This window comes from Spodoptera frugiperda, chromosome 21 (genome assembly GCF_023101765.2).
Source record: "Spodoptera frugiperda isolate SF20-4 chromosome 21, AGI-APGP_CSIRO_Sfru_2.0, whole genome shotgun sequence".
In the NCBI taxonomy this organism is placed as follows: Eukaryota; Metazoa; Arthropoda; class Insecta; order Lepidoptera; family Noctuidae; genus Spodoptera; species Spodoptera frugiperda.
In genome coordinates, this window is record NC_064232.1 from 3,775,254 (window position 1) to 3,792,540 (window position 17,287).

At 40.0% G+C, this 17,287-nt stretch overlaps 1 protein-coding gene across 1 annotated transcript; it reads left to right on the forward strand.

Moving 5' to 3' along the window:
* The first annotated feature begins 468 nt into the window (after window positions 1-468).
* On the forward strand, window positions 469-14,235 carry LOC118280350 (transcription factor SUM-1). The gene is made up of 4 exons (XM_035600342.2): window positions 469-1,164; window positions 8,968-9,099; window positions 12,267-12,372; window positions 12,904-14,235. Exons 1-4 carry the CDS (start codon window positions 883-885, stop codon window positions 12,987-12,989), a joined length of 606 nt encoding a protein of 201 aa, XP_035456235.1. The 5' UTR covers window positions 469-882; the 3' UTR covers window positions 12,990-14,235.
* The last annotated feature ends 3,052 nt before the right edge of the window (window positions 14,236-17,287 follow it).

A 17,287-nucleotide genomic window follows, 5' to 3' on the forward strand; every position in this document is an offset into this window, starting at 1 on the left:
GAAGCTTAAATATAAATAAAATTAACTATCGCCACGATATTAACTTATTTCCCCCATAAAATCCCCGTTTTGTGAACTAACAAACAGCAATCCGCCATATAGCTATCAACCTCCTTGGATCAAACAAGATTTACACCTAACATCTTTGCTCAAAACTAGCCTTTATAAAAAAAAATAACGACATTCAAAATTAAATAGATATATTATTAAAACAAAAAATAAAAAAAATAAAACGAATGGTTAAGAAAAAGCCACATTAAAAATCGATTCGGAACACGAAAACGAGATGCGTATATAAAAATGTCGGAGAGCTTTCGTCGCAACAAATTTAAAGGGAATATATTGCCGGCATCAATTTCAATCCAAACACTAATAAATTGGCATCTCTCAGCGACGTGAGAGCTACACAGCTAGACAGTTTATTAATAGCAAGCATATTTTGTAAATCTCTGACTGTGATCAACCCTCGGCTGAATTCAGTGTCGCCTGTGTCGCCGGCCGCGTCACCCGAAAAAAAAAGTTTACGATTCGGTGAACTGTCAGAATTTGGCGCGCGTTTAACTTTTGTGTGTTTTTGGTGTCATGGAGTGCAATGGATAATATTATTATATTACACTTTTTAACGTTCTAAAATGATATTTATTTAATATTATTATGGAAGAAAGTGCTTTAAAAGTGTTTTAAAGTGTATTTTGCTCAATTTAACTAAGTATTTAAAGTACATTTTAGTGTAAAACTTAAACGAAATTCAATAAAGTAAGACGTAATCGTAAAAGTACTAAGAAATACTAAAAAGTTTCGAACAAACCAATGGATATTGTTTAAAAAACCACGTGTGACGTTGAAAAAATATAAACTTATTTCAAGTAAAACCTATTAAAAATGAGTTACAACACAATTTACGATAGTTATAACAACAATAACTACAAAGATTATGAATTTCAAAAAGATGAAAAAGAAATGTTAAACGAACAGTGTTGCCAAGTGAAAAATGAGCATAAAAACGGGGAAATCATGGAGGAGAAAGAGGATGGTCATGTCCAACACGTTCTGGGGCCCAGCAGAAGATGTTTAGCTTGGGCTTGCAAAGCCTGTAAGAGAAAGACTGCGGCAGTCGACCGACGGAAAGCTGCAACACTGAGAGAGCGGCGGCGGCTACGCAAAGTAGGTATTAAACTGTTAAGGGACATTTTTTACCTTATTTCTTTAAGACTTTGACTGCCAATAGAAAACTGTTGAAGGCAAATCCTCCGCTAACGTCGGTCACCGGTGACCACCACGGTGTTCAATGTGTTAAGTGACTGCCTCGTTGATCGTCGGTCGTAATCGCGACTGTCGAGCAAGTGGTCTCGGGTTTAATTCCCGTGTTGGCCAAGTATTACTGGGTTCTTTTTCGTTTTTTTTTAAATTTCTCAGTAGTAGCACGGAGTCTGGAATTGTATCCGGTATATGGCAATAGGCTGACCCTCTATTATATGGGACTTGTAACACAAATGGTGAAAATGGGTGTACCTAGATTGTATAACGGTGTTACGTGCCGTAATGTGCACTTCTGCTTATCCTTCGAGGATAAAAGGCGTGACGTTGCTTTTTTTGTTTAAGTAACTTATTAGCTTTAACAAGAATCAGGGATCACACAATTTATTGGTGGAAACCATGAAGTAAGTAAAAAGAGGAGATGCCATAATGTAATTATGCAAAAAAAAACGAATAACTAGGTACTCTGAAGAATTTGGATAGAAATCGTTCAATAATTTTAACCATTGTGCTTTAGTCGACTCTCATAAAATCCGCGGGAGCAAAAATGGTGACAAGTACCTATAATTCTACTATTTTTTTCAATCATCCAATTACTTCTCCCGCCTTGGGTGAGGCGAGAGAGATTGTCAGATTCTTACTGACTAAAAACCACCCCGATCCTACTCCTGCTTTTCGAGCCGGAGCCCCGGTAAACCCGCTAGGTAGTCCGCAGCTCATAATTCTACCCTGCCTGAAAATCTTAAATTCAATGTACCACTTTATAACCACATATCCACGCTGTAACTTATCGATTTAAAAGTTAACTTAGAACCAACTTCACTAAGTAATACGGATAGCTATCTAAGTAACGTTCAAGTTTGTCGCGAACTTGTAAGCCTTTTAGAACTATTGGTTTCACATATCTTACGATTGCTTTTAGTTTTATTTATAAAGTTTGTGCTCTTATGGCTCCTAAACCATTTCTTAGAGAATAGTGTCTTAGTGTGACGTAGTGTCTAAACTAACCCCTTACTAGTAGGTACTGTTAGGTATTGCTTATTGCTAGCCAAGGGGGAGGTAGGACGCGTATGGGAACGAACCTCATAATTCATAATTCTTTATTGCAAATCCACAATGTAAAGATAAGATGGTAATATAAATAACCTCCTAATGCTCTAGCCGTCGCGGAATCACCCCGGGCGTTGGGCATCGTACGACGATCTCCTTTCACCGTAGGGCCTGCGGACGGCTAGCAAGGGTACCTAACTCGCTGCCCAACCAGAACTTGACCCGAGCGTATGGCACATCGTGTTCCCCGCGCGCCTCATAGAAAATCGTCGTGAAAAAACAATTCCGTTGTATTTCGTCGCGGCAGTGAGGTTACCGGACGCCCAATTATCCCCTTCTCCAAACTCCCTATAATCCCCAAATATCCAACAATCCTCAAATTTCTAACCACGGAAAGGCCGGCAATGCACTTGTTACGCCTTTACTGTTTCGGATGTTCATGGGCGATGCTTATTGCTTACCATTGTGTGATTCGTAAGCATGTTTGGCGGCTTATGCCATAAAAACCATTACTTCCGAAGCATGACTCTCCTTCTTAGTCAGTATGAGTCTGACACTCCCTCTCGTCTTCCCCAATGCGGGAGAAGTAATTGGAAGATTTTTCCACCTCAAAAAAAGGTCGACCCAATCGAATGACTGAGAATCTTAACACAGCGATTCAGAAAACTGGGGTCGATGTAATAGGAATGATGACGTGGTATGAAAATTATATCTAACACTATGTAGTCCGTCAGTTAGGTAATGAAAAATATTAGAGTAACGATGGAGTTTCTTGCTCGTTCTTCGCCATACGGACTGACGGACAATTCAATTTGACGTTTCAAAAGTGCCTAATTTAGGATTAATTGAAATAAATGCTTTGAGTTTGACTTAGACTTAGACACGTATTTTTTTTATTTTGTCATATAATATAATAAATATTCACGTATATTATCCTCACTTACTTTAGCCGAACACCGCAAATTCGAGCCCCCGGGCGCAATATACTTCTACATAATATTTACAAATAAACTAGAAAGCTTATAAACTAAAAAATAAGAGAAATCTAAAAATTAAAATAGCAAGCCCGGCGATCTCCGTTTCGCCACCAATGCTTTTTCATGCTTTTCTGCTTTTTTCTTATTTTTTTCCTGAATTTTCGTTACTGTAAACCTCACGGAACCCGAAACCTTTCCAACGACTGCAAAGCCGTGGAAATCGGTTCGTCCGTTCTAGAGTTATAGCGTCAGGAAGGAAAACCCGACTTATTTTTATATTATAGATTGAATCGTACAATATTACTTGTACAGCAGCGCCACCTAGCTATCTAAAACAATTTGACGAAAACTGTTTAAAATGACTCGCGAATAACGGTTCGCTTTGAAACACGGGAATGATTTAGTACGCGCAGTGGTTAATAGAGGGTGCTTTTTATTGAGACAGATTTTCTGAATCGCGGTGTTAAGATTCTCCGCGATGGAACAACGTGGGAAGGTGCGTCTTGATAGCAGCAACTTTTTGTAGATTTTACAGATATTTTTTGTAAAACTTTGCTACGGCCAAGACATAGAAGTTGGTGTGAGTATTTTGGGGGAGGGGGGGGGAATTAATCCATTGAAATTCATCCATAAAACTGCATTTCATCATAATAGGGTAGATGACATTTTTTTATTTTAATGTCCGCCTTGTCGATTATTTTACACAATTAAGTGTGGGAGAGCCATGCTTCGGCACGAATGTGCTGGCTCGACCGGAGTGATACCACGGCCTCACAGAAAACCAACGTGACACAAAGCTTGCGTTGTGTAAGTGAGGTTACTGGAAGCCCAATTACCCCCTTGCCCAATCCCCGATTTTTTCCAGATTCCCCAACAAACCTTAAATTCCTAAGCCCCAAAAGGCAGGCAACGCACTTATGATAAATGATATTTATTTTTGTAAGTGGGTTATAAGATAATACTTTTACACGTCAATCTTTAAAATAACTAGCTGAGGCCGGCCGGACTTGTAACGCTCTAGTGTTTCGGGTGGCGGTGATTGCTTACCATCAGGTGATCCGTCTATTGGTATACCATAAAAAACCAGTAGGGTGGATAGAGATGATGGTTACAATACTAAGAAATAAGAATCTCGTCGACACCCACGGTAACAGTGACGGTGTTGAATAATGCATTCTGTTTAACCGTCACACAAGACGACAAAATCCGAAATATCATGTTTTAGAAATACAAGCAGTAATCCGTTGGACGTGACTAACGGGCAATGTCGCGGTATTTATTTATACTACAGACATGCGACTACGGATTAAAACGGGATTATTTTAAAACTGTACATATATTTAATGTATTGAGTAGTTTTAACAGGGAATTTGTGAAAGGGTTTGGTATATATAAATATTCGTATTTTGGTTGAATCACATAATCCCTTTAAATCCTTTGGAGCATGCGACTCACTAGTATTTGGGATGCACAAGACTGTATAAATTCTTTGGAAAAGCGTATTATTCCATTACTAATATAACCTAAGAACATTGTTACTAACAAATTATGGAAGCTATTCTGAAAATAAATTTGATTTGATTTGGTTACCATGGCCTCGTTAAAATCCGGCGTGAAACAAAGCTTGCGTTGTATGTTAATTGTAAAAAATTGGCTACGCAATTGTAACTCCCCATCATATGGTGCGTCATGGCGCATTTACATTAGGTCGGTCGTAGGTCGGTCACCGAAGGCGGCGGCCGCATTCGGTTTAACAGAAACCGAATTAATACGGCCAAACCGAATACGGCCAAACGAATACCTGTTTATATTAGTTGGTAACCGAATACGGCCTGCAGCCGAATACGGTCTAACCGACTAATGTAAATGCGCCATCATACAAGTTTTCATTAAAAAATCATTTTTTTTAATACAATTAAAATGTAAGTAGGACTGCGCGGTTGGTTCGGTGACTGGGCAATCGGCTACCGCGCAACGTGTAGCAGGTTCTATACCCCCACGGAGCAACTTTTTGTGTGATCCATAAATTGTTTTTTCGGGTCTGGGTGTCATGTGTATGCGAACTTGTATGTTTGTAAATGCACCTACGACACAGGAGATAAACTTAGTGGGGGGGGGGGGCGACATTTATGAAAAAAAATATCCCGCCCGATAATCTTGTTCTAAAATATGACTCCCTAACCTACACCAAACCGCGACACCTCACAAACAATTAAACTAAATTAATATAAAAACTCGCGCCTAAAATTAAAAGGGTCATTTAACACGTGCGCGTGCGGCGGGCCGTTAATATGTCGTGACACGCCCCTCCCTCGGGATCAATCGCACTTAAAATACAATTAAATGAAGCGACATTTTAAAGCTCTTAAGAAACTGTCAAGTGTAGTTATTGAGTGGCGTGAAATTGAATAAAAATAGATTTTTGAGTTGATATAGGGAACCGCTCTTCTTTTGAGGAATAAAAACCATCCAATGACTTCTCCCGCCTTTGGGTGAGGTGAGAGGGAGTGTCAGACTCTTACTGATTAAACATCACCTAGTACTGCTTTGAGCTGGAGCCCCAGTATGCCGTTAAGTCCACGACTCTGTAGTTTTTTACGATATGATTACTCCCAACCCCCAAAAGGGTGGCAACGTACTTGTAACGCCTCTGATGTTTCAGGTGTCCATGGGTGTCGGTGATTGCTTACTATGGTGATCCGTCTGCTCGATAGCCGGCTTATACTATAAAAAATTAGGTTGATAACCCCACGAAGTAAAAATTACAATTTTTGCGGTTAACCCTGCTGTTAAGGCTTACTTGCAGAAGCGGTTTTTAAACTATTCTATTCATACATATTTTGTGGATCGCTCGATAAAAAAAGATCCTTGCTGAATTCAAATCCGCGATACTTCGCGTAGAAGTCGGTCACCCAGTTACTTCTCCAACTGTTTCGTTAATGAATCAAGTAGTATAATTCTTTGATGCAACAATATGGCGCCATTTCTGTATAAAAATAACCTCAAAATCTAATACCCGCCTTTTAACATTCAAACATGAAAAAGGAACGATATGTCATAGCTGTCAAAATATGTCTTCAAAAATATCCGTAATTTTTTATCTCCGAACCTACATACTCGTAAGAAAGAGTTTGAATACTCTTTTTATATTATCCGTGGTACCGGATCAGTTGTTGTCACTGAGCCGTATCTAATAAGTCCTGTTTAAAATTAAACTGGCTACAAATCTGATGTTATTTTTGTTTGATGGCCATTAAAACTAAAAAGTTTAATGTGATATTGCTGTCCCGGTTGTAGAGATTTCGCCTGTTATGTTTTAAGTGTCATCAACATATCGTCATCATTGAGTTATCATTATTACCATCTTGTTAACCACAAAATATTTACTCAATTACTGGTCATAGGCCTAGCCTAATGACTTCCAGGTTGAAGGCGACCTATGATCTTCGTCAGGTTAGACAACCTTTATTGTAATCCACAATTTTTTGCTTTGGGTCTGGTCGTCATATGCAGTGCCGGCGTAAGGACTACTGATACCCTGGGCGAAAATATTATGGCGCCCACTTGAGGGAAGCAATATCAAGTGTTAGTTTTTTGCGGATACCATCGGCGGCGGTATCGGCGCCCCCTAGAATTTGTCGCCCTAAGCCATCGGCCCATCACGCCCCCCCCCCCCTAACGCCGGCACTGGTCATGTGTATGTTTGTAAACTCATCCACGCACATATTATGTACCTAATTGATAATGGCAACGACTAAATCACGCGGGCAAACTCTATAGAAATAAATAAACTAATTCCGGAACAAAAAAACTGTTTTTATCGATTCAGGAACCGAAATCTATCATATTTTGATTAACAATCGCATAGGATATACCCAGATCAAAGCAACAATCAATGGCTACCATAAAACCCACTTTACCCATTACATTAAACAAAAAACATCAAACACAAAGACTCCAATCCTTCAAAACAAAAATAGATCAATTAATTAAAAATAAATAATTTATAAATGAATAAAAAACAACACTTCGTTCATTCCAATGCTTTATTTCATTCTCACAAAAAAAAAACTCAAAACGTCAAACTGACATAAAGTTTGACAGATTTATTTGACAGCTTGATAATATTTAAGGCTTGTAACAACAGCGACAGAAGCGTTCATGTTTTAAAAATAAATAGAGCGGCGTTAGAGCTGAATAAATTTGTTTTTATGGGAAATTAAGATGTATGTCGTATATTCTCGAGTTTATCGGGCGGCGGGTATTTTTAGTGTTAAACCTAGTGTAGACTGACGGGTGTCTCTTTGGGTTTTAGTTTAAGTATTCATTGAGCATGCTGTTTAGTTAAAATAATGTTGTTTTGTACTGGACAATCTATGTATTCGTTGGGTAGTTGTGAGCGTAACTGTAGGATTAATGCCCGAGTACTGAAACACTACTCAATTTTAAGTTTACTTAAATATATTTGTATCTCTGTGTTCTATAAAGAATTTGTGAAAAAAATAAGTACCGTACTTATCTAATATTTTTCATTACTTAACTGATGGACTAAATAGATTTTTAATTTTCATAATACTCCGTCATTATCACTATTCTATGTCTAGTAAACGATCAGACGGATCACCTGATGAAAACTTGAAACTCTAGAGGCATTACAAGTGCGTTGCCTTTTGGGGGTTAGGAATTTAAGGGTTGTTGGGGAATCGGGGATTAGAAAGATTGGGAAGGGGGGTAATTGTGCCTAAGGCAACCTCACTCACACAACGCAAGCGTTGATTCACGTCAGTTTTCTGTAAGGCCTTGGTATCACTGCGGTCAAGCCGGCCCATTCGTGCCGAAGCATGGCTCTTCCACACTTAAAATTGACAGAAACTAGCCCTATATTGTGTACCAAACCTAATTGACTAATTCGCGTGTGTTCTTAGCATTTTATTTACGATGTCCGTCCATTCGGCGGTGTACTAATAGCTGTGCTAAAATAAATTATAATGCTTTCGAAGTTTTTAACGATTATATACAGAGGATACTGCGACTGGGAACTACGGTATAATTGTAAACGACCGACATTATGTACGTGGAGGTATTTTTTTGCTTGGAAATAGTTATTGTGTGGAGCTGTTAATAATATTTTTTTTCTTCTGCACTAATAATATCTTCTGATTTATTTCATTGCGGGATGCAAGACAGTCATTCATGTCTTGGGACGCTTGGGGACCATGAAACCAGCGGAACACTGAAGTCGCGGGACTTCAATTGTATCTAATGTAGACCCTGGCTTACAGGAGTTGCATAGGTTCGGGAGGATGCGACGGGCGTGTCCCATTAAAAAAAAAACTCATGTTTCAAATGTATTTTTTTTTTGGTTAAGGTCCCGTTTATGTCTATTGGCTTTTTTAAGGTTTGAAAATCATCCAATTACTGTGTGAGGTGAGAGGGAGTGACGTGTGTGTGAGAGAGAGAGTGAGAGACGCTGAATAAAAACCACCCTGTTCATACTCCTGCTTTAAGTCGGAGCTCCAGTAAACTCGCTAGGTAGTCCGTAGCTGGTTTATTCGAGCCGGTCAATCAGAAACATAAAGCAAACTCGTACTAAAGGTACTGATCAATTATGACCTACCCTCATACCAACAAGAGCTCCATAAAAAGCGTCACATAGTCGTAACTGTACTTCTGTTTCCACCAGGTAAATGCAGCCTTCGAAGAGTTACGCATCAGAGCGCGAGCTGGTAGCGGGAGACTGCCCAAGCTGGAGATATTACGAGCTGCCATACAGCATATAGAGAGACTGCAGGCTGCTTTAAGAGCTGCTGCTGTGGTAAGGCTTGGCGCCATTAAATGACAGTGGCGCCCTCTATTACGTACAATGTAACTTTAAGAAGCTTTGTCCTTCGTGTTGTGGCAACTAGCTTCTGCCAGAGGATAGGACAAAAATTAACTTGGATTACTATAGATCATAATCTATCCCTGTTTCAAATATTATACCGATCCTTTTAAATAGCAGTTTTGACGTGATTGAGTAACAAACATACACACAAACTCACTCATAAACTTTCTCATCTATACTAATACTAATATACTAATACTAATATACTATACTAATTACTAATTACTAATATTACTAATTACTAATTTACTAATTTTACTAATATAATATTATAAAGCTGAAGAGTTTGTTTGTTTGTTTGAAAGCGCTAATCTCCGGAACTACTGGTCCGATTTGAATAATTCTTTTTGTGTTGGGTAGTGCATTTATCGAGGAAGGCTATAGGCTATGAAACATCACGCTATGACCAATAGGAGCCAAGCAGAGCGGGTGAAACCGCGCGAAAGTAGCTAGTTTACTATATTTTTCTTTTCTCTTTCTGCTGTGCAATAATAATCTGTTGTGCACAACAATAAGCCACTACATACTTTGCCTGATAGGCAATCAATATAGTCAATCTTTAAATATGGGAGCGCCATGCTTCGGCACGAATGGGTCGACTCGGCCGGAGTAATACTACGGCCTCACCGAAAACCGATGTGAAGCAACGCTAGCGTTGTGTTTCGTTGTCCCAATGAGGTTGCCGGAGGCCAAATTACCCAATCTTTCCAATCCCCGATTCCCCAACAACCCTTAAATTCCTAACCCCCAAAAGGCTGGCAACGCATTTATAACGCCTCTGGTGTTTCAAATGTCCATGGGCGGCGGCGATTGCTTACCATCATCAGGGGCCTTAGTCTGCTATTACAATTGTGTCAGAATGGTCGATCACTGAGCAGTGCAAGAGGCTCACTTATAATAGCAGACTAAGGCCCCAGGTGATCTGTCTGCTCATTTACCGGTTTATACCATAAAAAAGAGCTTAATATAGCATATCTAACAAATTACTCCCTGAAAAGTTTCATTAGTAAAAGATTTTTTAAAGTCAAAGTATTTATTTCGATTAATCCTAAATTAGGCACTTTTGAAACGTCCAATTGAATTTTCCGTCAGTCTGTCTGTCAGTGAAGCTAGATGCTTAATTCCGTCCAATAGTTTCATAGCCTATTCAATACAGACAAACAAACATTTCAACTTACCAATCTTACTATCTATCTATCTATACACATATACACAAAATAGCTCCGTCGGTCCGTCCGTGTAGATGTTTTGCGATGTTAAATTGTCATTTATATAAGTCTGCAGATAATTTATCGTTACACGTGCGCGCGGGCCGTGAATAGATTCACGAGAAATCTTCGTGTATAAATTACTAATCATTTTAATTGCTAAGCGTTTTATTTTTGTTGGTTTTCGCTTGTGATGCTGTATTTTAAGATTGGGTGTTGTGGTTGAATGTGCAATAATTGATTTTTTGGTTGAATAAAATTTTGTGAGTTTTTTTGTAGCCTGTAAAATAACGTTGAACGCCTTTTATTTTCTGGAGGCGCATTTTTGACACCAGGTTTTGCCTACTTAAGCGAAACTACCGTGAATTACTGGGGCTCCGGCTCGAAAAGCAGGAATAGGAACGGGGTGGTTTAGTCAGTAAGACTTTGACACTCGCTCTCGCGTTGCCCAAGGCGTGAGAACACATTGGATGATTTTCCCGCCCTTAAAAAAGTGGCCATCAAACCACAAATAATAGGCGCTTTTGGAACGTTAAAATAGAATTGCCCGTCAATAAACACTACAATCGTTTTTTTTTTTAAGGGAAAACTAATACAATGCCTTCTCCCGCCTTGGACGAGGCAAGATGGAGTGTCAGACTTTTACTGACTAAACACCACCCCGTTCCTACTCCTGTTTTTCGATCAACTGGTGAAAATCATACAAAAATCCGTTCAGTAGTAGTTGAGTCGCTCATACAGAACAAGTTTCAAGTGTCCATGGGCGGCGGCGATTGCTTACCATCAGGTGATACGTATGCTCGTTTACTGGCGTGGTCCATAAAAAAAACAGACCGACACCACAAGAGCCTAATAATAAAAAGGTAGTCATTATGTGTACTTATCAAAATCTCACATCCTCAAGCTTATAATAGCCTCACATTCATGTAATTAAACTCACATGGAGCTGGTATCGTCGCGAATCAGTTCCCCACTTGACAGGCTCGACGACGCGGCGCGAGCCACTGAAATAGACTATTTGCGGTGCGAGCGGCACTGTATTACAAGACATTTTAATGAAAGGGTGGTCGCGAATAGAGATGCAATTACTAGATATATATTTTAAAGCATTTTTTAAGGTAAGTATAAGTCGGCAAACGAATAGACGGATCACATGATGGTAAGTCATCAACACCGCCTGAAACATTAGGAGCGTTACAAGTGCGTTGCCGGCCTTTTGGGGGGTTAGGAATTTAATTGCCCTTTATAAGGCAAAGGGCATATTTTTACCACCATGTTTCCTTCAACGAAAAGTTCAGTGAATATTACAAAAAACATACTTTAATAAACCACAAAAAGTTTTACTTTAACTTGTTCAGTTCTTTATGCCTTATAAAGGATTAAGGGTTGCTGGGGAATCGGGGATTGGGAAAGGGAGTAATTCGGCCTCCAGTAAACCTCACTCACACAACACAAGCGTTTTTTCGCTTCGAATTTCGGTGAGGCCGTGGTATCACTCCGGTCGAGCCGGCACATTCGTGCTGAAGCATGGCTCTCCCACACTTATACCCTGTATGCAATAAAATTGATCACAATACCAGATTCTGTAGCAAAAAAAAAAACTAAAATCCTTTACCGGAAAAATTCATAAATTATTTCTTTATTCTTTAACACGTTTAATGCCGCCGACACGCCAAGCGTGTTCTTGGGATTTTCTATAACTACGCCTCGAACACACCTGGCGTGTCCTAAATGTTTTAGTGATATTTCGAAAATTAGCCATAATTGCCTTTTGGAATTCTCAGAACATAATCTGGCGTGTCCGCTTGGCTTTATAGGGCGGCACCGGCGTCGCTATGAACTTTAAAAAAATGTCTAAAAGCCGCTATTATCATTAATGTCTTGCTACAGTTGGAGTCTGAGAGCTGCAAGAGTTACATGGAGTCACCCGTGACGTCACAACGCACTTATGAGACGAGAGACTTGAAGACAGAGAAAGAAAAACCCTTCCTAAGCAGTAAGTACTCTTTCAAACCTGAAGGGATGCGCATAGCGCGACGTCCTGCGTAAGCGATGTAGACACAAAGGCGATGCGGTGCGGTGTGGCGTGACACAATAAAACTGTTAAAATGTATTGACGTGGCCTACGGTGAGGCGCGGTGCAGCACGGCGCGAATGCGATCTTTTGGCTTAATATTTTCGCGCGAACTTAAAGCGGTGTCACGTTTTTGTTTATAGTGTCGGAAACAGAAACAAAACGAAACGATTCACATGCACGTAGGACATAGCCGCCGTCACACCGCATCGTGTTAGATTCGCGTGTCACCGCACCGCTTCGCGTTCGCTTCTAGATCGCTCACGCAGGACGTCGCTTAAGTGCATCGTCATCGAAAGAATTTGTTTCCCTAAGAAGATTAAAAATATGTGTCTAATGTTTTGAAATAATTTACACGGACATTATAATAAAAAATGTCATCTACCCTATTAGAACAATTAGAAATATTATTTAGGTGACTAATGTAGTAAAAAAGAAATATTTTTGTTTCAGATGACACAAGTTCTTGTGGAGTAAACAGTTTAGCTAGGTTAAGATGCATCGTGCAAGCACTTTCTAGTAATAAAGATACACCATGACAACCTTAATTTATAATTATAAATATTTATTTAAAAATACTAGTAAACAGATGACATTGCCTTAATCGAATGAAGCGCCACCTACTGAGTGTAAATTGTCGACGAAAACTATTAAGGAAGCTACTGCATGTAAAGACATTTAATATTTTTTAAACTAAAATATTGTTCTTAGGTTTTGTTACTAAATAAGTAGAAAAATTCAGTTAATTTCGCGCGTACTTAATATCGAGGCATAAGCTTAGATCACGACTACCGTTTAGCTTGCTCCCGTCGGAATTTTACATAACTTGCTACTCTTTTTTATGGTAAAAGTTGGTAAAAGAGCAGACGGATCATTTGATGGTAAGCAATCTTCACCGCCCATGTACACCCATAACACCAGAGGCGTTACAAATGCGTTACCGGCTTTGGGGGTTAGGAATGTAAGGGTTGTTGGGGAATCGGGAATTGGGAAGGAGGATAATTGGGCCTACGGTAACCTCACTCACACAACGAAACACAACGCAAGCGTTGTTTCACATCGGTTTTCTGTGAGGCCGTGGTATCACTCCGGTCGAGCCGGCCCATTCGTGCCGAGGCATGGCTCTCCCACACTTAAAACTCGCAGTGGTTATACAGTCTGTCAGTCACTCAATCACCAAGAGCTTTTATAATGGAGATGTCCATTCGCAATACATAATATTTTTGTAGTGCAATATCGATAAAACTATTTATAGAATAGTTTTGTTAGTCACACCGTTTATAACTCGAAAACGGCGGGTCAGAAATTCATCATCTTTGATTTGTTAGATGCGTCTCCGCCCTGAATAGCTGAAGAGCTATTAAAATGTTTGAAAACATTTCACTAATAAGATTTCTTTAAATTTTTTTACGTGAGTACTTTGAAGATTTTAATAGTAAAATTGTTGTAAACTAAAATCCGTTGCGTGCGATGCGTACGATACGGACCTGTGGACGCGTGCCTTAAAGCTCCTTATATTTGAGAAAGAAATGAATACCGTACCTACTAAAAAACGGATATAATTCTGTCAAACCGTTGTCGAGTTATTCATAGCTATTTTATAAATGGTGTAAATATTACTATTATTATATTATTTTATAGATAGTCGTAGATTAATATTTATTAATGTGATGTTGACTGTATTTAAGTTTATAATGCAAGAAATACAAAGTCTATGTTTGAATAATAGATAGGTTGTGCCAGAAATGCTCAATATTTGAGAATAAAAATAATTTTATATGCTTTTTAAGTTGTTTTATTTTAACTACAAAAACAAAACTGTGAATTGAGTTGTCTTTTGCATTTTTTCCGAACCGATACAGCTTTTAAACCTTCAAGAAAAGAGGACACATCATCAGTCTATAAGTGGCCACTGCTGACCAAAGGCCTCTTCGCACATGGAAGTTTGAGCATTAATCACCACGCTCGCTCAATGCGGGTTAGCGATTTCAAACTTATAATTAGAAATTATAAGCTCAAGGTTTCTCACGATGTTTTCTTCACCGTTTGTCAGCGGTGTCAAAATTAAAGACTAACGAAATAAAAGAGTAGTATCATCATCAGCCGGAAGACGTCCACTGCTGGACAAAACTTCCCCCTAAGTCCTCCACGTAGAACGACAAACCGCCACCTGCATCCACTGTACCGCTGCGACTAACAATGTCGTCGCTCTAGCTAGTCTAGTAAAGAGTTTACTTCCTTTAGGTCGGCAATGCATCTGTGACTCCTCAGGTGTTGCGGGTGTCCATGGGCGCCGCTTCCAGCTTACTATCAAGCTGAACTAAAGGTCGAAAGTAAGCATATCATATTTGAAAACACAGTTGGCACGGTGGCTGAGCATCTGGCTGCCGAGCAATGTGTCGCGGGTTTGATTCCTGCAGGGAACAACACTTTGTGTGATCCACAGATTGTTATTTCGGGTCTGGGAGTCATGTGTATGTGAAATTGTATATTTGTAAACGCACGCACGCGGGACGCAGGAGAAAATCTTAGTGTGTTTCACCAGTTATGTTATGTCTAATACAGGGTGAACTATTGCCCTATATCGGGCATGCCTCCAAATACTCGATACGACGACACGCTTTTTATCCCCGAAGGGGTAGGCAGAGGTGCACATTACGGCACGTAATGCCGCTATACAATGTACACCCACTTTTCACCATTTGCGTTATAAGTCCCAGTGAGGTTGAGCCTATTGCCATATACTGGGCACAATTCCAGGCTCCGTGCAACAGATAAATTTTCGAAAAACCAAAAAATGGTGATACGATTTTGGAATTATTTCAAAGTACATTTGAATACATAAAGTTTAGGTGCTTAGCTAACCTAAATGTTATTTCGAGCGACGTTCCGAATGGTGGCGGCGAGTTGTGCACGCGCAGGTGGGCGTGGCTTGGCACGGGCGACGCTCCGCCCATAACGAAAGTGTTTAATGATGTTTCGTTTGAAACATAGATTAGTTTAAATTCATGTTTGTTTATTATTATGAAATAGATTTTGCTCATTGAAGTACTATTTACGATGTATCTAAGTTAGGTTTACGTCTTTTTAATTTTTTTATTAGCTTTAGCAGTTTGAAATCGATATTATCCATTCGTTAGAGAATATTTAGCCGATGTTTACATCTTTTAAGCCGTGAAGAGATATATTGCCTATCCCTGCATGGCACAATACTATAATCGACCCGGGAATTGAACCCGTGGCCCCCTGTCTTTGGCTTATCTTTCCATCCGTATGCTGTATAATATAGTACTTAGAATTGTGGGTCTGCGGCCAGAACCAGACAACGTGCGTGCGGCACGTCGTGTTCCGCGCGCGGCTCAAATAGCCATCAGACCACCACAGATGGGACCCAGTAGGTGTGATGCAGACCCGGAGCTGCGGACTGCCTAGCGAACCACTTGGGCTCCGGCTCGAAAAGCAGGAGAAGGAACGGGGTGGTCTACTTAGTAAAAGTCTGATACTCCCTCTCGCCTCGCCCAAGGTGGAAGAAGTCATTAAATGATGATATAATAAAAATAGTAATTAGGTTTTTTTAATTGAGTTTAATCTTTAGATAAAGAGAGAAGCTTTAAAGAAAGCCTGTGATGAGTATAAAAAATTATTAAATGAAAGGACTAGAGAGCTACTGGAAGATGAGGAATGGAAGATAGAAGAATTTTGGAAAGAATTGAAGGACGCAGTGATCGCAGTAGCTACACAAGTATGTGGTGTAAGCAAGAGAAAGAACCCTGGAAGCAAAAGAAATGAATGGTGGGATGATGAAGTGAAAGAGGTGATAGAACAAAAGAAGAAAGCTTGGCTCGATCTATTAGCGTCAAAAGCAAATAGAAGAATGCTAGATAGTATGAAATAGAAGTACATTCGTTGCAAAAAGAGAGTAAAAGAGTTAGCAAGAAGAAAAAGGAATACAAGGAAAAGATTGAAAGAAAATTTTCGCAGAACTTTCGAGCCAACGTTAAATTGTTCTGGCATCTGGTTAGAACTGCCAGAGGCAAAGTTGGAGACTCGAAAGTAGGTATGATAATAGACAGAATATAACGGGACTGTGATTGGTGAAAGTTCCCGCCCCCTATTCCATAGCACCCGAAGGAATGATTTTGAGCGTGCGCAGGTGTCGGCGCGCACCTCCGAGACGATGCACGGGGTAGTCCAAACTTGACCTTGAAACTTTACCCCGTGCAAGAGATGAGGTCAGGACGGTCCTGACCGGCATGTGATGTGGGGCTGCGGAAGAATATGGACTCTCGCGGCCCCCACGATCACGTGCTGAGTAGACACCGGGGGGTTTTAGCCGGTAAGAGTCCGGCATACCCCTCCGCCTTTCCCCGGCCAGAGGAAGTCCACGAGGATTTCACCCCGACAAAAAGGTAAGGTTAGGTTAGGTTAAGTTTGGGTTAGGTTTGGGTTAGGTTTAGGTTAGGTTTGGGTTAGGTTTGGGTTAGGTTTGGGTTAGGTTTGGGTTAGGTTTGGGTTAGGTTTGGGTTAGGTTTGGGTTAGGTTTGGGTTAGGTTTGGGTTAGGTTTGGGTTAGGTTTGGGTTAGGTTTGGGTTAGGTTTGGGTTAGGTTTGGGTTAGGTTTGGGTTAGGTTAGGTTTGGGTTAGGTTGGGTTGGGTTAGCTTAGGTTTGGGTTAGGTTTGGGTTAGGTTTGGGTTAGGTTTGGGTTAGGTTTGGTTAGGTTTGGGTTGGGTTAGCTTAGGTTTGGGTTAGGTTAGGTTAGGTTTTTTTACCTAACCCAAACCTAACCCAAACCCATTCCAAACCTAACCCAACCCAAACCTAACCTAACCTAACCCAA

Bases quoted from the DNA above. Each gene is read 5' to 3' on its own strand.
- LOC118280350 (XM_035600342.2), top strand. From the start codon at position 883: ATGAGTTACAACACAATTTACGATAGTTATAACAACAATAACTACAAA. The intron at 9,100-12,266 runs GTAAGGCTTGGC...GTCTTGCTACAG, and splicing joins CTTTAAGAGCTGCTGCTGTG to TTGGAGTCTGAGAGCTGCAA. The intron at 12,373-12,903 runs GTAAGTACTCTT...TTTTTGTTTCAG, and splicing joins AGAAAAACCCTTCCTAAGCA to ATGACACAAGTTCTTGTGGA.